This window comes from Entelurus aequoreus, linkage group LG25, assembly GCF_033978785.1.
Source record: "Entelurus aequoreus isolate RoL-2023_Sb linkage group LG25, RoL_Eaeq_v1.1, whole genome shotgun sequence".
NCBI classification, from domain to species: Eukaryota; Metazoa; Chordata; class Actinopteri; order Syngnathiformes; family Syngnathidae; genus Entelurus; species Entelurus aequoreus.
Window position 1 is genome coordinate 36,392,221 of NC_084755.1, and position 21,895 is coordinate 36,414,115.

General features: G+C 38.1%; 1 protein-coding gene across 3 annotated transcripts in view; it reads left to right on the forward strand.

The window, feature by feature from the left end:
- The window catches only part of pdxdc1 (pyridoxal-dependent decarboxylase domain containing 1), an 84,365-nt gene that overhangs the window by 47,453 nt on the left and 15,017 nt on the right, over window positions 1-21,895 (forward strand). For all 3 annotated transcript variants that reach the window (XR_009824618.1, XM_062037299.1, XM_062037300.1), the window contains exons 14-19: window positions 4,195-4,255; window positions 7,950-8,020; window positions 11,095-11,200; window positions 11,342-11,516; window positions 18,420-18,538; window positions 18,624-18,751. Coding sequence is in view for 2 of the 3 variants with exons in the window: in XM_062037299.1 (XP_061893283.1) it covers window positions 4,195-4,255; window positions 7,950-8,020; window positions 11,095-11,200; window positions 11,342-11,516; window positions 18,420-18,538; window positions 18,624-18,751 (660 nt within the window). In the remaining variant the exon portion in view is untranslated. The remainder of the gene's footprint in view (window positions 1-4,194; window positions 4,256-7,949; window positions 8,021-11,094; window positions 11,201-11,341; window positions 11,517-18,419; window positions 18,539-18,623; window positions 18,752-21,895) is intronic.

Consider the following 21,895-nt stretch of genomic DNA (forward strand, 5'->3'; position numbering starts at 1 on the left):
TGAAGTATAAAGACAACACCATGCTCAAGGATGTTTACACAGCGGAAAAAAGACGTCATCGCCAAATCCGTCGCCTTCGTTCACAATTTACGCACTTGTCTCCTTTGCACTGGGTGGGCGTTTTCAAAGTCTGGATGGGAGATTACGAATAGGAGAAACGTAAAAAATCCAGTTTAGAGTAATGTTGCACTAAAACAGTGTCATTGTTTCTGCACTATGCTACAAAGTATAAATGATGAGATTTGTTGTTTTTGTTGTTTGTTGACTGATGCATTCTTAAGTCAAAGAAGGGCTGATTTCCTAGAATATCACTTTCCACTCCAGATGCGGTAAACTATGGTGTCAGAATTTTAAGAATGACTATATTATCCCACCGTGACTTGATGAAAGGGTCTTTTTCAAATAGGTCATGGTTATGTTCAGAATGTTCACTGTAAAGCTGCACAGTGTCGGCAAGATGTGAATAAGTGGTTATAATAGTCAGTATGGGTTGCCTTGGTTGCAGGGAGTGGGGTCGCCGATCCCGCCCATCTCTGGGGCATCCCTACGAGACCTTCTGGGCTCTCTCATGCTCTCTATTGTAGGTGGGACCTGTCTGTCTTCACCTTTCTCTTTGCCTCTTGCCTATTTATGTTTTCCTTTCTGTCTCTTTTTAATTTCTGAAACATCTTCCCTCACCCACATCAGCTCAGCGGTATTTGGGTCTTCATTCGCTGATGGACTGTTCACTTCTTCCTTATTGTTTCTAGGGTGTTCGACACAAGCATCTTCTTAGAGGTACTTCAGGAAATGCCTTTGCACTTATTTTTTGGGTAGAAAAATTCAAGGGTCATTAATATTCAAGGACTGTTGCTGCTCATTTTTTTCTCAATTCAAAATCTGTTGATTGTCAGCAACATTAGACTACTTGTGTCGATAGTTAGTGCTGTAGAATGAGGGTCCTCAACCTTCTCGAATCTTCAAGAAGATGCTTCTTGTTCCATGCTTTAGATTATACCGAACCCCAAATTCTTGCTGCTGATGTTTAACTTTCATTCCATTGCAGCATACACCATACATTTTTAACTTGTATGCCTGTGCCTGTCTTGCACACTGGAAGAAGCCTTGCAATGGAGGGAGAGAAGGGTTTAATGTTAATAATTAGAACACTACGCTGCTCACTGTCTTTTTAATGTCCTTTCACGTGTTCAAAGACACCATCTTTAATCCTTAAAGGCCTACTGAAATGAGATTTTCTTATTCAAACGGGGATAGCAGATCCATTCTATGTGTCATACTTGATCATTTCGCGATATTGCCATATATTTGCTGAAAGGATTTAGTAGAGAACATCAATGATAAAGTTCGTTACTTTTGGTCGCTGTTAAAAAGCCTTGCCTGTACCGGAAGTAGCGTGACGTCACAGGTTGTGGAGCTCCTCACATCTGCACATTGTTTACAATCATGGCCACAAGCAGCGAGAGCGATTCGGACCGAGAAAGCGACGATTTCCCCATTAATTTGAGCGAGTATGAAAGATTTGTGGATGAGGAAAGTGAGAGTGAAGGGCTAGAGGGCAGTGGAAGCGATTCAGATAGGGAAGATGCTGTGAGAGGCGGGTGGGACCTGATATTCAGCTGGGAATGACTAAAACAGTAAATAAACACAAGACATATATATACTCTATTAGCCACAACACAACCAGGCTTATATTTAATATGCCACAAATTAATCCCGCATAACAAACACCTCCCCCCTCCCGTCCATATAACCCGCCAATACAACTCAAACACCCGCACAACACACTCAATCCCACAGCCCAAAGTACCGTTCACCTCCCCAAAGTTCATACAGCACATATATTTCCCCAAAGTTACGTATGTGACATGCACATAGCGGCACGCACGTACGGGCAAGCGATCAAATGTTTGGAAGCCGCAGCTGCGTACTCACGGTAGCGCATATCCAACTCAAAGTCCTCCTAGTAAGAGTCTCTGTTGTCCCATCTCCACAAGCTTGCGTATCCAACTCAAAGTCCTCCTGGTAAGAGTCTGTTGTCCCAGTTCTCCACAGGCCAATGGTAAAGCTTGACTGTCATCGTTCGGGAATGTAAACAATGAAACACCGGCTACAACGTAGCCACTACGTGTTTGTGTTGCTGCAGCCTGCCGCTAATACACCGCTTCCCACCTACAGCTTTCTTCTTTGCTGTCTCCATTGTTCATTAAACAAATTGCAAAAGATTCACCAACACAGATGTCCAGAATACTGTGGAATTTTGCGATGAAAACAGACGACTTAATAGCTGGCCACAATGCTGTCCCAAAATGTCCGCTACAATCCGTGACGTCACGCGCAAACGTCATCATACCGAGACGTTTTCAGCCGGATATTTCGCGGGAAATTTAAAATTGCACTTTACTAATCCAACCCGGCCGTATTGGCATGTGTTGCAATGTTAAGATTTCATCATTGATATATAAACTATCAGACTGCGTGGTTGGTAGTAGTGGCTTTCAGTAGGCCTTTAACGATGGTTGCGGCAATCGAGCGGCTTTGAGCATGCAGCCAATTTTCATTTCTACACACAAGTATTTTATGATGCACTCACGTTTACTTTCCTTTTCTTTGATGCATTACCATCAGAAGAGTCTCCCTCACACTTGGAATGGATTGGAATACTTAACTAAAAAGAACAAAAGTGACGCACTGTAGTCGTTAGGGGTGTAATGGTACACAAAAATTTCGGTTCGGTACGTACCTCGGTTTAGAGGTCACGGTTCAGTTAATTTTCGGTACAGTAAGAAAACAACAAAATATACATTTTTGGGTTATTTATTTACCAAATTTGCAAAATATTCCACCAAAAATATTTTTCTTAGTGTAATATTTGATGTGAAGTAATGGGAAGCTTGGATGGGTCAATAATTCATAATAACATTGATTTTGATTCAATATTATGTTTTGAGCAATGACAGTTTGAAAGAAAAAAAACAGCTTTGTTTTATTAGTCAACATTGCAACTTTTTCTCATTTACATTTAACCTTTAAGCTTTTTTATTTCACTTTTGTTATGTTTTTGTTTATTTTAATAGTATTTTTACAATGTGCCGTGGGCCTTTAAAACACCCCTGCTATAGATAATAAAAAATTAAATGTGATAAATCTATGGATAAAAAGCAGAGCCTGGCGACGCATGCGCGTTTATCATAACTCTCTCGCTCTCTCTGCCTCTGCCCCTCCCTCACCAATGCTGCTGTGCGCACAATTTGTTTTGTTTTTAACCCCTTCTTAACCCTGAACATACATTGAAAATACACGGAACCCTAACTCAAAATGCCGGACATTTGAGGCATTTAAGAAACTCCGCCCTGACAGCTCCGCAAAAGAGGACATGTCCGGTGAAAGGAGGACGTATGGTCAGTCTATCGTAGCCCGTTAGCTGCTAGCATGCCGTGTGTTGTGCCTCGGTGTGCATTGTTTACACAAAGTGCGGTACTCTACTTAATATGTCCGTGTGGAAACTCGTTCGGTACACCTTCGAACCGAACCGAAACCCCCGTACCGAAACGGTTCAATACAAATACACGTACTGTTACACCCCTAGTAGTCGTGCATGACTACATATGCCTAGTGTACATATTCTTCCACAGCACGCACATAAGTAGTTATTTTTTTAGCATTAATATTTTATGTCAATGCGTCATAACCACAAAACATTATAACAAACAATATCGTAAAACAAGGGCCACCTTTATAATTAAACAGGAAACAAATACTCTACGTATTTAATTAGTACTGACTGCCTCATTAACTTGGTAGCATTTTTAAAAGCTCATCTTTAAACCTTTACAATATTAAAGATGTTGTCATTAAAAACAAGGGAATGGGGATTTCAATTATTTGATGCTTTACCAATTCGTCCGTCCTGTCCTTTCTATCTAATTAGAATTGCTGTACTGTTAAACAGCTACCGACCAAAGATTGGCTACCATTTAAATACAAAGCAGTTGCTTCATTCAGATTCAAACAAATGTACATTTAAGTTAAAATGGACAAACATGTTTTTACTGAAACAGTAAAAACATCCGCATGATCACATCACTTTAACTGATATCTTGTTGCATGTCTTACAGTTGTCAGCATTGAAATGGGATCATAATGATCATCAAATCTCGAATAAACCATCTGTGTTTGTGTGTGCATCTCTAACAGGTGGAAGATGAACTCAGCTCTTCTGTGATACTGATCAAATTGTCAACGGACAGCAGTGCAGGTATGTGTCTCAAAGAGCATACTATAATGTCCACGACCCTGCCAAAAACAAAGGTCACACACATCATTATTTGCATTGACTGCCTTTGGCTGCGATTATGGCACATATTTATTCACACGCAGCCAATCAGTCATTAACAGCGTGTTATGTGTGCTTGTTACTGTTTTGCTGCTTAGCTTATAGCAAGGGTGTCCAAACTTTTTCCACTGAGGGCCGCACACGGAAAAATGAAAGCCTGCGGGGGCCATTTTGATAGTTTTCATTTTCAAATCATAACAAAATATATGGATTTTGTTTGTTTTTTTACCTTTAGGGCTCCCGGGGACCATAAAGGGTCTAAGTCATTAAAATGTTAAAAACAAGTCAAATTATTTTTTTTATTTTTTTTATTTAACGCTTACAGTAAATCTCTACAGTATATCAACTTCAGGTTGATACAACACTTAAAAAAACAAAAAGGTTTTATGCCTTTTCTGTCAAGACAACTTTGTTTTTTATAATAAAACTGAAATATGCAGTATTTCCCCCACTGCCCAAAACCTTCAGAAAGCAATGTTTGATGTGAAGTAATTAGAGCCTTAAAAACATCAATAATGCTAGACACCGTTGATATTAATTCATTGTTATTTTTGAGTAATCACAGTGAAAAGATAAATAAAATGCCATTAAATATCTTTAGGATACAAAAGGTGCCCCACTCAAAGTGATACATTTGTATTAGGTTTTTTTTTAGTTTCAACACTTAAGTTACGAGATCAACTTCAGATATATCTGTCAATTTTATTTATTTTGTTTGTTTTATGCTATTTTGTCAAAGAAAACGTTGATGTTTTTGTATGGCAACCACACAATATATGCAATATTTTCCACATAAAACATTTTAAAGTGAAATATTTGAAATAATTGGAGCCTTGCATAGGTCAATAATTCATTATAACATTGTTTTGTTTTTGGGTTTTTTGAGCAATGGCAAAAAAAGAAAAATAAAGATAGACAAAAGAAAAAAAAAACTCATTCTACTTTTTTTAATGTTTATTTTTTATTTTTGCAATAGCATTTCCAGAATGTGTGGCGGGCCGGTAAACAATTAGCTGCGGGCCGCAAATGGCCCCGGGCCGCACTTTGGACACCCCTAGCTTATAGCTAACAGTGTGGCAGAGTTGGATAAATAAGAGGTACATGTTTATAACTCTTGCAGTCCATCTGGAAAGTATTCACAGTGCTTAATTTTTTCCACATTTAGTAATGTATTCATTTATATAATTTTTGCAAACTTATTACAAATATAAAATGCAACATTAGATGTACATAAGTATTCACATTCTTTGCCATGACTATCAGAAGTGAGCTCAGAGGCATCATGTTTCAACTGATCATCCTTCAAATGTTCCTATAGCTTAATAGGAGTGCACCTGTGGTAAATTAAGTTAGTTGCACATGATTTTGAAAGGCGCACACCTGTCTATTTATAAAGTCTCACACTTGACAGTGCATGGCAGAGCACAAACCAAGAATTAATTGGAAGGACTTGTCTGTAGACCTCCGAGACATGATTGTCTTGAGGCACAGATCCAGGGTAGGGCACAGAAACATATCTACTGCCTTGAAGGTCCCAATGAGCACGGTGAACTCCCATCGTCAGTAAATGGAAGAAGGTTGGAACCACCACACTGCAAAAAGTCAGTGTTCAAAAACAAGAAAAAAAAATACAAAAATTAGTGGTATTTTATCTGAACTGAGCAAAATTATCTGCCAATAGAACAAGAAAATTCGGCTTGTCAAGACTTTCCAAAACAATTAAAATGAGCTAACCTCAATGAACCCAAAAATACCTTAAAATAAGTATATTCTCACTAATAACAAGTGCACTTTTCTTGGTACAAAAAAAAATTAGACCTTTTGCTCAATATGTTGAAAAATATTCTTAATTTAGGTAAATGCTAGTGCCATTATCTTGACGTAATGATATGCGCTCGGCATCATGATTTTTGATTTCATGCTTGAAGTAAGAAATTATTACTTTAAAAAAGTAGTTTTATACTCGTGAGTGTTGATGACACAGCTTTGCAACAGTTGATATTCTAGTTTCAAGCATGTTTTACTCAATATAGGTCATCAAATCTCAGCAACAAGCTGTAATATCTTACTGACATCATTTAGGACCAAAACACTTAAAACAAGTAAAACATAAAATCTGCTTAGTGAGAAGAATTATCTTATCAGACAGAAAATAAGCAAATATCACCCTTATTTGAGATATTTAATCTTACTTAGATTTCAGTTTTTGCAGTGCAGGACTATGTCCTAGACCTGGCCGGTTGGTCATCTATACTGAGCGATCGCGGGATAACGGCCCAAGTCAGGGAAGTGACCAAAAACCCGATGGTCACTCTGTCAGAGCTACAGCATTCCTCTGTGGAGAGAGGAATGAAGGACAACAATTTCTGCAGCTATCCACCAATCAGGCCTGTATTGTAGAGCAGTGGTCCCCAATCACTGCGGGCCGCGGACCGATTGGTACCGGGCAGCACAAGAAATTAAAAAAAATAAATATATATATATATATATACACCGTAATTTCCGGACTATAAGCCGCTACTTTTTCCCCTCGTTCTGGTCCCTGCAGCTTATACAAGGGTGCGGCTTATTTACGGCCTGTTCTTCTCCGACACCGACAAAGAGGATTTCGGTGGTTTTAGTACGCAGGAGGAAGACGATGACACAATGATTAAAGACTGACTTTTCATATACCGGTAGGCTGGTTATTTTGATAACGTACAGGCGAGCACTTTGTATTACTTTGCACCGTTGTATTATTTGTACTCTGCACGAATGCTGTTCGCCATGTCAAAGATGTGAAAGTTTGATTGAATGATTGAAAGATTTATTGTTAATAAATGGGACGCTTTGCGTTCCCAAACAGTCATCTCTGTCCCAACAATCCCCTCCGTGGTAGCAGGAACCCCTATATACTACGGTAATTACACATCAAAACCCTGCGGCTTATAGTCGGGTGCGGCTTATATATGGAGCAATAAATCTGTATTTTCCTCTAAATTTAGCTGGTGCGGCTTATAGTCAGGTGCGGCTTATAGTCCGGAAATTACGGTATATATATATATATATATATATATATATATATATTTTTTTTTTTTTAAAATTAAATCAACATAAAAAACAGAATATATGGATTACTTATCAATATAGATCAATACAGTCTGCAGGGATACAGTCCGTAAGCACACATTATTGTATTTCTTTATGAAAAAAAATTAATAAATAAAAAAAATTAATTAAAAAATAATAATAAACCCCCCCCCCCCCCCAATATAAAGTCAGATTGCAGTAGTACAAAAGTGTAAATGCTCATTGTGAGTGCAGGTCAGGGGAGGAAGCGGAAAACTAGCCCAAGTCCAGCATGGTACGGATGGCCTATTGTCAGTGCGCCTTAAGACTTGACTCTTGGCCAAAAATGTAATCATGTATTTTTTAGTCTCCAGGACCAAGGTCAGGCAGGCAAAATACTAAGCTCTGTTAACTGTCAACAGGATACTGGTGTTCCACAATCAGTGTGTGCTAAATGTTATTACTGTGGCTTTGTTTGGGATAGTTCCATTGCGAATGTATGCTTTTATTTGTGTTCGTAACGTGATTTGCGGATTACAATTTTGACTTCTGCTGTCTTATTTTCCAGCTTGCAGCGGTGGTTCATTGGAGACTTACAGTGCTGGAGAGAAAGAAGTGCTTGACGCATTCAATAGATTGGTAAATGATTTACAGTAATACATTTTTTGTGCAATTTTGACTTTCTTTTTATGTTGGCATTTCCATTGCAGTCATTCATGAAACCGCTTCTATCAGGACATGATCTCGAGAAATTAATCCACGGCTTTATCTCGACTCGTCTAGAATACTGCGATGCCCTGTATGTAGGCATTAGCCGGGCCTCCCTCGCCCGCCTGCAGCTCGTACAGAACTCTGCTGCTCGTCTGCTAACACAGACCCGCAGACGTGAGCACATCACCCCTATATTGGCGTCCCTTCACTGGCTCCCTGTGCGTTACTGAATCAATTTTAAACTCCTTCTATTTGTTTTTAAATGTCTATAAACAACCTCGCGCCAACATATCTCTCCGACCTCCTTCAGCCTTACTGCCCCACCCGATCCCTAAGATCAGCCGATCAGCTGCTACTGACGGTCCCTGACACAAGGCTGAAGCTTAGAGGTGACAGAGCTTTCGCCGCTGCTGCTCCCAAGCTCTGGAACAACCTACCTCTGAGTGTTAGACAGGCCTCCTCTCTTCCTGTTTTTAAATCTCTCTTAAAAACATACTTTTATTCCATGGCTTTTAACACTGAGTGATATCCATCCTGCTATGGCGCCCCATAATACACCCGCTGTGAACCTGTTTTTATGTAGTTTAAAAGCCTTTATTTGATCCTTTAATGTCTGTTTTATTTATTCAAACTTTTATTTAACCAAGAAAGTCCCATTTGAGAGTTAAAAAATCTATTTTTTAAGGGAGTCCTGGCCAAGAGGCAGCAGAAGATAGTTGTAGGGCTGGGCGATATGGCCTTTTATTAATATCTCTATTTTTAGGCCATGTCACGATACACCATATATATCTCGATATTTTGCCTTAGCCTTGAATGAACACTTGATGCATATAATCACAGCAGTATGATGATTCTACGTGTCTACATAAAAACATCCTTGTTCATACTGCATTAATATATGCTCCTTTCATGCAGAGAGGGAAACCACAATTAAGTCAATTTAGCAAAAGTGTATTTATTAAACAGTTATTAAGCAGTGGCACAAACATTCATGTCATTTCCAAACAGAAAGTGCAAGATTGTCAGAGACATTTTAAAACAAGCTATGAGTGCACTAAGATGACATATCAAAACAACACTAAATTAAAGTGCACTTTTTGTACAGAACGCCACTACAATAGTTTAAAACAAATAAAGTGCACTTTTGTGCATGATGTCACACAAGATATTTCAATAAGTGTCAAATAAAAATGAGCTGCATAATAGGAAATCAAATAGTGTATGTCCTTCGCTATGTGGTAGGTTACTGCGGGCGTTATCTCCTTCTGTTGTTGACTATTTGTTTCATACGGTGTTGATGTGGAAATGGTTGCTTCGGCATTTTGTGGGTGTGGCACAGAACGGAGATGTTGACATGCGGAGTTTCAAGCACTCTTCATTCTCTAGCGGGTGACTTTTCAAATGATGCTACATATTAGCAGTAATGCTACTTTTTGTAGCAACACTTTTGCCACATACTTATTCGACATCTTCCCGCTTGAAGCCAAACCACCGCCAGACGATGGACCCCCTGCTGTTTTTCTTAGGAATTAATTCTTCCTTCATTTGTTACCAGATTCGCACCTTCTTTCTCTCGTATTACCACTCGCACCACAGCCGACGTTACCCATGCTGATACCTCTCTGCTACGCGAGGGTGTGTGACGCGACGGTATGTGACGTATGTAAGAAGGCGCGCTTGTTTTGCGTCTCTGTGAGAAGGAGAGACAAGAAAGAGTGAGAAGAGCCTGTAGTGTAATGCCCGCAGCTAAAAGCAACTGCGTGAGAACGTACTCCAATATCACGATATAGTCATTTTCTATATCGCACAGAGACAAACCCGCGATATATCGAGTACATCGATATATCGCCCAGCCCTAGATAGTTGCATATAATACATGTCATACCATACTTGCCAACCCTCTCGTTTTTAGCGGGAGAATCCCGGTATTCAGCGCCTCTCCCGACAACCTCCCGGCAGAGATTTTCTCCCGACAAACTCCCGGTATTCAGCCGGAGCTGGAGGCCACGCCCCCTCCGGCTCAATGCGGACCTGAGACTAAGTGGGGACAGCCTCTTCTCACGTCCGCTTTCCCACAATATAAACAGCTTGCCTGCCCAATGACATCATAACATCTAGGGCTTTTAGAGAGTAGAGTGCACAACTGCGCACACAACAAGGAGACGAAGCAGAAGAACGAGGAAATTACAGACATGGCGACGCCATCGACGAGCAAGATGAAGAAATACGCTTGCAAGTTCCAAAACGAATGGAAACAAGAATTTCAGTTCATCCAGGACAGTTCGAAGGGGAAGGTGTATGTTGCCTGTAAATATGTAGAACAGACTTCTCCATTGAACACGGTGGCCGAAATGATATACTCATCATGAACGGAGAAGTTAAACAGGACAATACTGCCATCTAATGGATAGCCACCGGAACACTGAAATTCAAGTATTTCTTTTATGTAAATAAAATATATATATATATATATATATATATATATATATATATATATATATATATATATATATATATATATATATATATATATATATAGCTACAATTCACTAAAAGTCAAGTATTTCATACATATATATATATATATATGAAATACTCGAGTTGGTGAATTCTAGCTGTAAATAACCACGCCCCCAAACACGCCCCCCACCCCCAACCCCCCACCTCCCGATATTGGAGGTCTCAAGGTTGGCAAGTATGTGTCATACACAATAAGAAAAACAGTTACAATTTCAAAATCTAATCTCGAATGCTCTCAATCCGGATTTAAAAGTGTTTCATGAAATAAGTTCAATCATTTTCCAGTCTTTTTGTGACATGTTTCATGTAAAAGGAGCAGAGTAAACAAAAGCCCTTTTTCCCCATTTCTGTGCGGGGAAAATGGAACAATGAGCAACAAATGATAATTTGAACGCATATAATAATAGTCAACACTCCTCCGTGTGATTAAGTTACAAACTTCTGCTGGCTTCGTGGTTATGATCTGATGCTTGTGTGTGTAGCTTGGAGAGGAGCTCGCATTGATGGTTCCCACCAGTGGCGTGGATGTAGTGGAACTCGAGGATGAGGGCACCTGTGTTCGTTTCAGCCCCCTCCTCACGGCTGCAGGTAACACAAATGCTAGTGAATGACAACAAATACTATTTTTTAAAACACCAAATTTTGTCCACATAGTGTTAAAATTGTGTTTGAAGGTATCACCATTAATAAAATAATATATATATTTTGTCATTTGTACCTTATGAACAGCTTTCGGGACTCAACTCAAAGATGTGGATGAACTGGTACAGAAACTGGCAGAGCTGGTGCCCATGATGACATCCACAATATGCTTGAGACAAGACTTTAAAGAGGAAACTCACCGGCACTCGCCCTATCTCACATACATAGAGGATCTTAGCTGGCCTGGCCTCGGAGCTGTCCGGTAAGGCATAAATCTGCTGCGGGTTGGTGGATTTATAGTAAACTTGTTCCTTTTCAGGGGCTCCATACTGAAAAAAGAAATAGGGTGGGGGGGGGGTGGGGGGGGGGGGAAATGTAAGTTTGAATATATATATATATATATATATATATATATATTAGGGGTGGGGGAAAAAATCGATTCGAATTCGAATCGCGATTCTGACGTGCGATTCAGAATCGATTCTCATTTTTAAAAAAGCGATTTTTTTTATTAATAAATCCAACAAAACAATACACAGCAATACCATAACAATGCAATCCCTCATTTACATTATCATTAGACATTAAAATAAAAAAGAACAATAGTGTCAGAGTGGCTTACACTTGCATCGCATCTCATAAGCTTGACAACACACTGTGTCCAATATTTTCACAAAGATAAAATAAGTCATATTTTTGGTTCATTTAATAGTTAAAACAAATTTACATTATTGCAATCAGTTGATAAAACATTGTCCTTTACAATTATAAAAGCTTTTTACAAAAATCTACTACTCTGCTTGCATGTCAGCAGACTGGGGTAGATCCTGCTGAAATCTATGTATTCCATGAATAGACAATCCTTTTGAATCTTGGCAAAATCTTAGCCACATGATTATCAAATGTAATAGGAAAATTAATTCCTACTGACTGGCTTCATAGAAGGTCGACAATCTTCAGACAATACAAGGAAATTGTTTAATGTTATTTACTATGCTAGAAGTCTCCCTTATCCCACAGCAGTATGTAGTGTTGATGCGGAGAAGGCATTCCACCGCATAAACTGCTCTCATTATGTTTTGCACATTACGTAAATTTGGATTTGGAGATAATTTTATACAATGGATTAAGATGCTTTATACAAGGCCCATGGCATCAGTCAAAACCAATAATCATATTTCAGAACCTTTTTTTGTTAAAAAGAGGAGTAAAACAGGGATGTCCTGCATCTGGATTATTATTTAATTTGGTTATTGAACCCTTAGCTGCAAAAATAAGAAGTGAAAATAATATTCATGGTATAAATATTGGCTCTCAGTATAATAAGCTATCGATGTATTGTGACGACATAATTTTTTTACCTGTCACATGTTAACTCCTGTCTTCTTTATATCAATAATGTCATCACTGAATATGACTGTTTGTCAGGGTATTAAGTTAATTGGGACAAATGTGACATATTACCACTTAATAAACACTGCAAGAAATTACAAGTTCAGAACTCCAAAATTAAATTGTATTGCATTATTATGGTATTGTTGTGTATTGTTTAAAAAATAAATAAAATAAAAAATCGTTTTTGAATCGAGAATCGTTTTGAATTGAAAAAAAAAAAAATCGATTTTGAATCGAATCGTGACCCCTAGAATCGATTTTGAATCGAATCGTGGGACACCCAAAGATTCCCAGCCCTAATATATATATATACTGTACACACGTGTGTGTGTGTGTTCTGGCAATGCTTACTTAATGGGGACATCGCTCTGTTTACACCGTCACCTTTAGGGGATCTCTGACGGTATGGGGACAAAAAAACAGGTCCCCTAAAGGGAAACCGTTTTAAATGATAGTCAGATCCATTCTGAAGATGCCTAAGTGATTTTTAAGCTTTGGCCCATAAAACATGTTTACTGGTTAGTTTGAGTGCGAGACATTTGCACGATGGCATCATGTCATTTTTAATTTGAACTTTTTTTTTTTTTTTTTTAAATGGTCCTCATGAGTCACGTACAAATTTGTGTGAATTATGCAAAATTATTGAAATTTGGTCCCCATGAACCATATTAACAATTTTTTCCCAGGGTCCCCAGTAAGAATGATCAGCACATTACTTCATCAATCCAGAGATTTAAAGACGTGTATATACATATACATATACATTATACCTAAAAAATGTTATGCCTCCACAACCTGTAGAAAGGGTGGTCCCCACAAGTGATGATCAAAAACTTGGTCCCCATTCCAAATGATAACCTGTGTGTGTGTCTGTGTGTGTCTGTGTGTGTCTCTGTGTGTGTGTGTGTGTGTGTGTGTGTGTGTGTGTGTGTGTGTGTGTGTGTGTGTGTGTGTGTGTGTGTGTGTGTGTGTGTGTGTGTGTGTGTGTGTGTGTGTGTGTGTGTGTGTGTGTGTGTGGCACGCGCGCAGATTTGGTCACATATTCAGTAGACCCATAATAAATTCATAAAAGAACCAAACTTCAGGAATGTTTTTATATATATATGTATATGTATGGCAATTTTTAAATATTTGCATTTTGCTCCTTTTATTGTACCCAAAAATGATTTGAGTTTGAGTTTATTTCGAACATGCAAGCATACAACATGATTAGAGATGTCCGATAATATCAGGCTGACGATATTATCGGCCGATAAATCCTTTAAAATGTAATATCAGAAATGATCTGTATCGGTTTCAAAGTTATCTGTATCAGTTTCAAAAAGTAAAATTTATGACTTTTTAAAAGGCCGCTGTGTACACGGAAGTAGGGAGAAGTACAGAGCGCCAATAAACCTTAAAGGCACTGCCTTTGCATGCCGGCCCAGTCACATAATATCTACGGCTTTTCACACACACACAAGGGAATGCAACGCATACTTGGTCAACAGCCATACAGGTCACACTGAGGGTGACCGTATAAACAACTTTAACACTGTTACAAATATGCGCCACACTGTGAACCCACACCAAACAAGAATGACAAACACATTTCGGGAGAACATCCGCACCGTAACACAACATAAACACAACAGAACAAATGCCCAGAACCCCTTGCAGCACTAACTCTTCCGGGATGCTACAATATACACCCCCCGCTATACCCCCTAAACCCCGCCCACCTCAACCTCTTCATGCTCTCTCAGGGAGAGCATGTCCCAAATTCCAAGCTGCTGTTTTGAGGCAAGTTAAAAAAAAAAAAGCACTTTGTGACTTCAATAATAAATATGGCAGTGCCATGTTGGCACTTTTTTCCATAACTTGAGTTGATTTATTTTGGAAAACCTTTTTACATTGTTTAATGCATCCAGCAGGGCATCACAACAAAATTAGGCATAATAATGTGTTAATTCCACGACTGTATATATCAGTATCGGTTGATATCGGAATGAGTAATTAAGAGTTGGACAATATCGGAATATCGGATATCGGCAAGAAAGCCATTATCGGACATCTCTAAACATGATACATCACAATTTCCAGTTTCTCTTTTCAACATGTTGGAAAAGGAGTAGGAAGAAGCAGAGCTTATTTAATCCTACCCCTTAACTTTTACATAACAGTTGCTAAAACTTTTGTTCACTTCCTGTGTTCTCAATTTATTCACAATATACTCCATAAGTAATCACAATGAAAATAAATAAATAATACTCGGTGAAGTAAGTTACGTTTCATATGGTGAGATGAGTAAGATTATTTTGAAAAAATGAACCGTGACTTAAAAACCGAAGTAGAACCAAACCATGATTATGGCTTACCGTGAACTCCATATTACAGCCACACTTTTATTTACACTATAGATAGATATAGATTTACACTGAAATAATACCGTATTTTTCGGACTATAAGTCGCATCGGCCGAAAATGCTTAATAAAGAAGGAAAAAAACATATATAAGTCGCACTGGAGTATAAGGCGCATTTTTTGGGGAAATGTATTTGATAAAAGCCAACACCAAGAATAGACATTTGAAAGGCAATTTAAAATAAATAAAGAATAGTGAACAACAGGCTGAATAAGTGTACGTTATATGAGGCATAAATAACCAACTGAGAACGTGCCTGGTATGTTAACGTAACATATTATGGTAAGAGTCATTCAAATAACTATAACATATAGAACATGCTATACGTTTACCAAACAATCTGTCACTCCTAATCGCTAAATCCCATGAAATCTTATACGTCTAGTCTCTTACGTGAATGAGCTAAATAATATTACTTGATATTTTACGCTAATGCATTAATCATTTCACACATAAGTCGCTCCTGAGTATAAGTCGCACCCCCGGCCAAACTATGAAAAAAACTGCGACTTATAGTCCGAAAAATACGGTAATTATTTCAGAAGTAGCCGTATTTATACACCATACAATATGGTGGTAAAGCACAGACCCCGAAGACAGAAATTTCTGAAAAGCCAAAAACTATTGGAGTAATGGGTCTACTTTGTATTTGAACTACACTACCGTTCAAAAGTTTGGGGTCACATTGAAATGTCCTTATTTTTGAAGGAAAAGCACTGTACTTTTCAATGAAGATAACTTTAAACTAGTCTTAACTTTAAAGAAATACACTCTATACATTGCTAATGTGGTAAATGACTATTCTAGCTGCAAATGTCTGGTTTTTGGTGCAATATCTACATAGGTGTATAGAGGCCCATTTCCAGCAACTATCACTCCAGTGCTCTAATGGTACAATGTGTTTGCTCATTGGCTCAGAAGTAGAGATGTCCGATAATATCGGCCTGCCGATATTATCGGCCGATATATGCGTTAAAATGTAATATTGGAAATTATCGGTATCGTTTTTTTTATTATCGGTATCGGTTTTTTTTTGTTTTGTTTTTTTATTAAATCAACATAAAAAACACAAGATACACTTACAATTAGTGCATCAACCCAAAAAACCTCCCTCCCCCATTTACACTCATTCACACAAAAGGGTTGTTTCTTTCTGTTATTAATATTCTGGTTCCTACATTATATATCAATATATATCAATTCAGTCTGCAAGGGATACAGTCCGTAAGCACACATGATTGTGCGTGCTGCTGCTCCACTAATAGTACTAACCTTTAACACTTAATTTCACTCATTTTCATTCATTACTAGTTTCTATGTAGCTGTTTTTATATTGTTGTACTTTCTTTTTTATTCAAGAAAATGTTTTTAATTTATTTATCTTATTTTACTAATTTTTTTAAAAAGTACCTTATCTTCACCATACCTGGTTGTCCAAATTAGGCATAATAATGTGTTAATTGCACGACTGCATATATCGGTTGATATCGGTATCGGTTGATATCGGTATCGGTAATTAAAGAGTTGGACAATATCAGAATATCGGATATCGGCAAAAAGCCATTATCGGACATCCCTACTCAGAAGGCTAATTGATGATTAGAAAACCCTTGTGCAATCATGTTCACACATCTGAAAACAGTTTAGCTCGTTACAGAAGCTACAAAACTGACCTTCCTTTGAGCGGATTGAGTTTCTGGAGCATCACATTTGTGGGGTCAAGTAAACGCTCAAAATGGCCAGAAAAAGAGAACTTTCATCTGAAACTCGACAGTCTATTCTTGTTCTTAGAAATGAAGGCTATTCCACAAAATTGTTTGGGTGACCCCAAACTTTTGAACGGTAGTGTATGTTCCCTCGCTTCTCTTGTCGGTGTCCTCTGTCCTGATTGGCAGCTACGATGCAGCTGTGCTACAACCTTCAAGTGCTGCAAACACAGAAATGATCCAAAACCGCCCAAACACCATCTGACAAATGCAACGGGAACATTTCTACATTTATATCATTGCTGCAAGGTCATAAACACACACAACCTTAACACAGCTGCATGAGAGAAATGCTGGACATTCACAGTACAAAACAAACGTTCATCAGCATATCGGGGCAGCCAGAGCTGAAGGATGTTTGTCTGGCTTTAAGTTGGCTGATTTTTGAAGAGGCGGAATGGGAAGTTACAATTTTATTTGTTTTTGTTAAACACTTGGCTATAATATTTGCTTATAGAGCAACCATATATTACATAGCAATGTTTTGACTCACTTAATAATAGCTCTGCATTTCTCTCATGCATTGTTTGGGGTGTTTGTGTATGGTTTTGGGATATGCAGCATTTTTCTTTTGCCTTTGTTTTGGATCTTGCAGAGTTTATGTTCATTCATTTTGTATTCATCTCCTTCATTGATGTGCATCTTTGATCAATAGACAATTAAACCTCAGCAACTAAACACATTTACACACCAATGCCTGAGAAGGTAGAGGATGAAGAAAATGTTATATTTTCCTGCCCCCTTCAACATAATATGTGGTCTTACTTGATGGATAGCATACAAACCAAACAAATACATCCAAATATAATGAAAACAAACAAAAAAACACAACAAGTGCAGAACTTCATGAAGTACAAACCGAACAAAAAAAAGTGATATACACCTCACGGGATGATACAAAACAAATACAAAACCAGGCAAAAAAATAAGTAAAATAATAAATATAAAGCAAAATGTAAACACTTATGGCTGTCCATATGATCTTATTGTTCTGTCTTTACATATTTTTTTCAATTGGAATATATTTTTAATATTTTGTGACTTATACATGTGACGGCTGTATTTCCTTTTATGGTAGTTTTTTGGTAAGAAAAAAAACATGTTATCACTGCTAGTAATCCAAGTTAAAGTTAAAGTACCAATGATTGTCACACACACACTAGGTGTGGTGAAATTTGTCCTCTGCATTTGACCCATCCCCTTGATCACCCCCTGGGCGGTGAGGGGAGCAGTGGGCAGCAGCGGTGTCGCGCCCAGGAATCATTTTTGGTGATTTAACCCCCAATTCCAACCCTTGATGCTGAGTGCCAAGCAGGGAGGTAATGGGTCCCATTTTTATAGTCTTTGGTATGACTCGGCCGGGGTTTGAACTCACAACCTACCCATCTCAGGGCGGACACTCTAACCACTAGGCCACTGAGTAGGTGGATGCCGAAGTTGCATGGCAAATTAGTGCATTGACACCGTCCTTTGCAATTATTTATTTTTTTGCGTTAAAAATATAATCTACCTGAAGGTTTTGTTTTCATGAACACATCATTTCATTCTGTTTTTGGTAAGCTATGTCACTTAACACTATGACACACATGTCTATATTTAGGTATGAACCACAGGCTGTGGGAATCGATGATACCAGGAGAATGGAAGAAATGAAAAAAATCACCTCTGAACTGCTGAAGAAATTACAAGACCTGGACACCGATATCATTTTCTCCACCGGTTTGTACACCTCCATGTTTTGAGAATCAAAGGTAAAATGAATATTTGAATATTTGTCTTTTCCAAATGTCCTTTTCACCCCTAGGCACTGATCGTGACGGTGAGGGAAGAGAGTGTGCTATCTTCGTAGGCATGGTAGCTGAAGACGTTGACGTTGCGGAGCTTGTAAATATAATAGCTAACCTGGGTCGAGACATTGAAGAGAGTGGACGGGTAATTATTTATTTTGTACATCTATTGTCATTGACAGTATATTTCATGACCAATGACCAATATGAAGGCCGTACATGAACATCCATCCATGTTCTATATCGCTAGTCCTTACTAGACTCACAGGTAGCATTTCAGTGCTAAATTAATGCAGATTCGGCCGAATGTAACGAGTTTTTGAAGGTAATATAAATGAAGTGCATTTCATCAGATGAAATACAAATGGAAAAAAAAAACATATAGATTTTTTTTTTTCCAGTTACACCGATACCTAGGGGTGTAGCGGTACACAAAAATTTCGGTTCGGTACGTACCTCGGTTTAGAGGTCACGGTTCGGTTCATTTTCGGTACAGTAAGAAAACTACAAAATATACATTTTCGGGTTATTTATTTACCAAATTTGCAAAATCTTCCACCAAAAATATTTTTCTTAGTGGAATATTTGATGTGAAGTAATGGGAACCTTGGATAGGTCAATAATTCATAATAACATTGATTTTGATTCAATATTATGTTTTGAGCAATGACAGTTTGAAAGAAAAAAAAACAGCTTTGTTTTATTAGTCAACATTGCAACTTTTTCTAAATTACATTTCACCTTTAAGCTTTTTTATTTCACTTTTGTTATGTTTTTGTTTATTTGAATAGTATTTTTAGAATGTGCCGTGGGCCTTTAAAACATTAGCTGTGGGCCGCAAATGGCCTCCGGGGCACACTTTTGACACCCCTGCTATAGATAATAAAAAATTAAATGTGATAAATCTATGGATAAAAAGCAGAGCCTGGCGACGCATGCGCGTTTATCATAACTCTCTCTCTCTGTCTCTGCCCCTCCCTCACCAATGCTGCTGCGCGCACAATTTGTTTTGTTTTCAACCCCTTCTTAACCCTGAACGTACATTGAAAATACACGCAACCCTAACTCAAAATGCCGGACATTTGAGGCATTTAAGAAACTCCGCCCTGACAGCTCCGCAAAAGAGGACATGCCCGGTGAAAAGAGGACGTATGGTCAGTCTATCCTAGCCCGTTAGCTGTTAGCATGCCGTGTGTTGTGCCTCGGTGTGCATTGTTTACACAACGTGCGTTACGCTACTTAATATGTCCGTGTGGAAACTCGTTCGATACACCTCCGAACCGAACCGACACCCTCGTACCAAAACGGTTCAATACAAATACACGTACCGTTACACCCCTACCGATACCTAATAGTAAACCCTGCAAGTTGCATGTCAAATCTATTATTTGAAAAGTTGGGTACAGCAGAATATATTCTCTTTCAAATGTTCTTGTAATCATACAATATTTTCGGTATATTACCGTATTTTTCTGATTATAAATCGCTCCGGAGTATAAATCGCACCGGCCGAAAATGCATAATAAAGAAGGAAAAAAACTTATATAAGTCACATTTTTTGGGGAAATTTATTTGATACAAGCCAACACCAAGAATAGACATTTGAAAGGCAATTTAAAATAAATAAAGAATAGTGAACAACAGGCTGAATAAGTGTACGTTATATGAGGCATAAATAACCAACTAAAACCGTGCCTGGTATGTTAACGTAACATATTATGGTAAGAGTCATTCAAATAACTATAGTGTGAAGTGAAGTGAATTATGGAATCTCAGCTGCTCCAGCACCCCCCGCGACCCCAAAAGGGACAAGCAGTAGAAAATGGATAGATGGATGGATAGATTTTTTTAAAAAAATGTTTTTATTTTATTATTCTTCGGTCAATCGTCAACAAAATAAACAAACAGTTGTACATTCATAGATTGAAAATGAAAATGTTGCAGACCGAAAGGGTTTAGGCTGAAGTTGAACACTTATTGCGCCTAACCCTATAAACAATGTCAAGTACAAGATGAACTTCCAAAAATTATGAAATGTCCTTTGTACAAAATGAACTTCCGAAAATTATTAAATGTCCTTTGTACAACATATTATAAATACACATTATACACAACATAAACACAGTTCAATTATATACACAGTAAAGGCATGTGAAATATCCTTGTACATATGTTAAACCTTTGAACCAATTTATATACTATACACAAACAATTACACTTCCATTATTATTTATATCCCACATTTAGTATTTTAATTAACATTGATCATAGTATTAACTACTGTGTTGATTCAAGAGTGATATATTTTTTCAAGACATTGGTCTTAAAGTGTTTTTTAAATGTGTGAATGAAACTGGAACATTTTAAGGAATTATCCAAGCTGTTCCACAGTTGAACCCTCTTGACAGAAACACATCTACTTTTTAAGGTCATTCTTATCTTAGCTTTCTGGGGCCGTACTTATCAAGCTTCTTAGAGTGCCATTTTACACTTAAGTCCTGAGAATTTGCGAAATTTAGTCCTACTCTCAAACTTAAGAATAAAAGCTTTTTATCAACGTTCTTAAGTCTAAGAATCACTCCTACTCTCCACGATATTTAAGAGACCTTCAGAGGTGTCTTAAGTGGTTAGGAGTTGCCAGCAGGGGATGGCACTGAGGCGAGAGAGACGTGCGCGAACGTTCAGGGAACGGAACAATGTTTTTTTGCTTTTTTGATGACGAGCAGCTGATCAAACGGTATCGTTTAGACAGAGCGGGTATTATTTTTGTCACAGATTTAATACTTTTCGATTCTTTGTTGATTTCTGCATGTGTCTGCAGTGGGCTAGTATATATAGAGCCACCCACACCAGTTTCAAATTAGTTGCCTAATTAATGAATTGGAAAGAAAATGTTATGACAGTAGCGTATGTGTGTGGCCGTGAGGTGAGTGACGTCAGTGAGTGTGTGGGCGATAGAAGAGAGGGAGCGGTAGCGTGAGTGCCGGCGGGGACTAGTTTGTTTTGTATTATTTTGTAGTTTATTGTCAAAATATACACTCCCATTGTCCACTTAAATATTTCCAAGGTATTTCTTTATTCTTAGACAACGGATTCCCTTCCGTGATTGGTCATTTCTATGGACACAGAAATGACGTCACCTAAAATTGCGTTTACGGCACATAGTAATGTCGTAATTCAGCTCTGAGTGTGACACTTAAGATTCAGTCCTACACTTCGCTGAAAGTGTGAGTAAGACGCTTGATAACTAACTTTTAAGTGCAGCTTTCAGCGAAGAATTTATTTACTC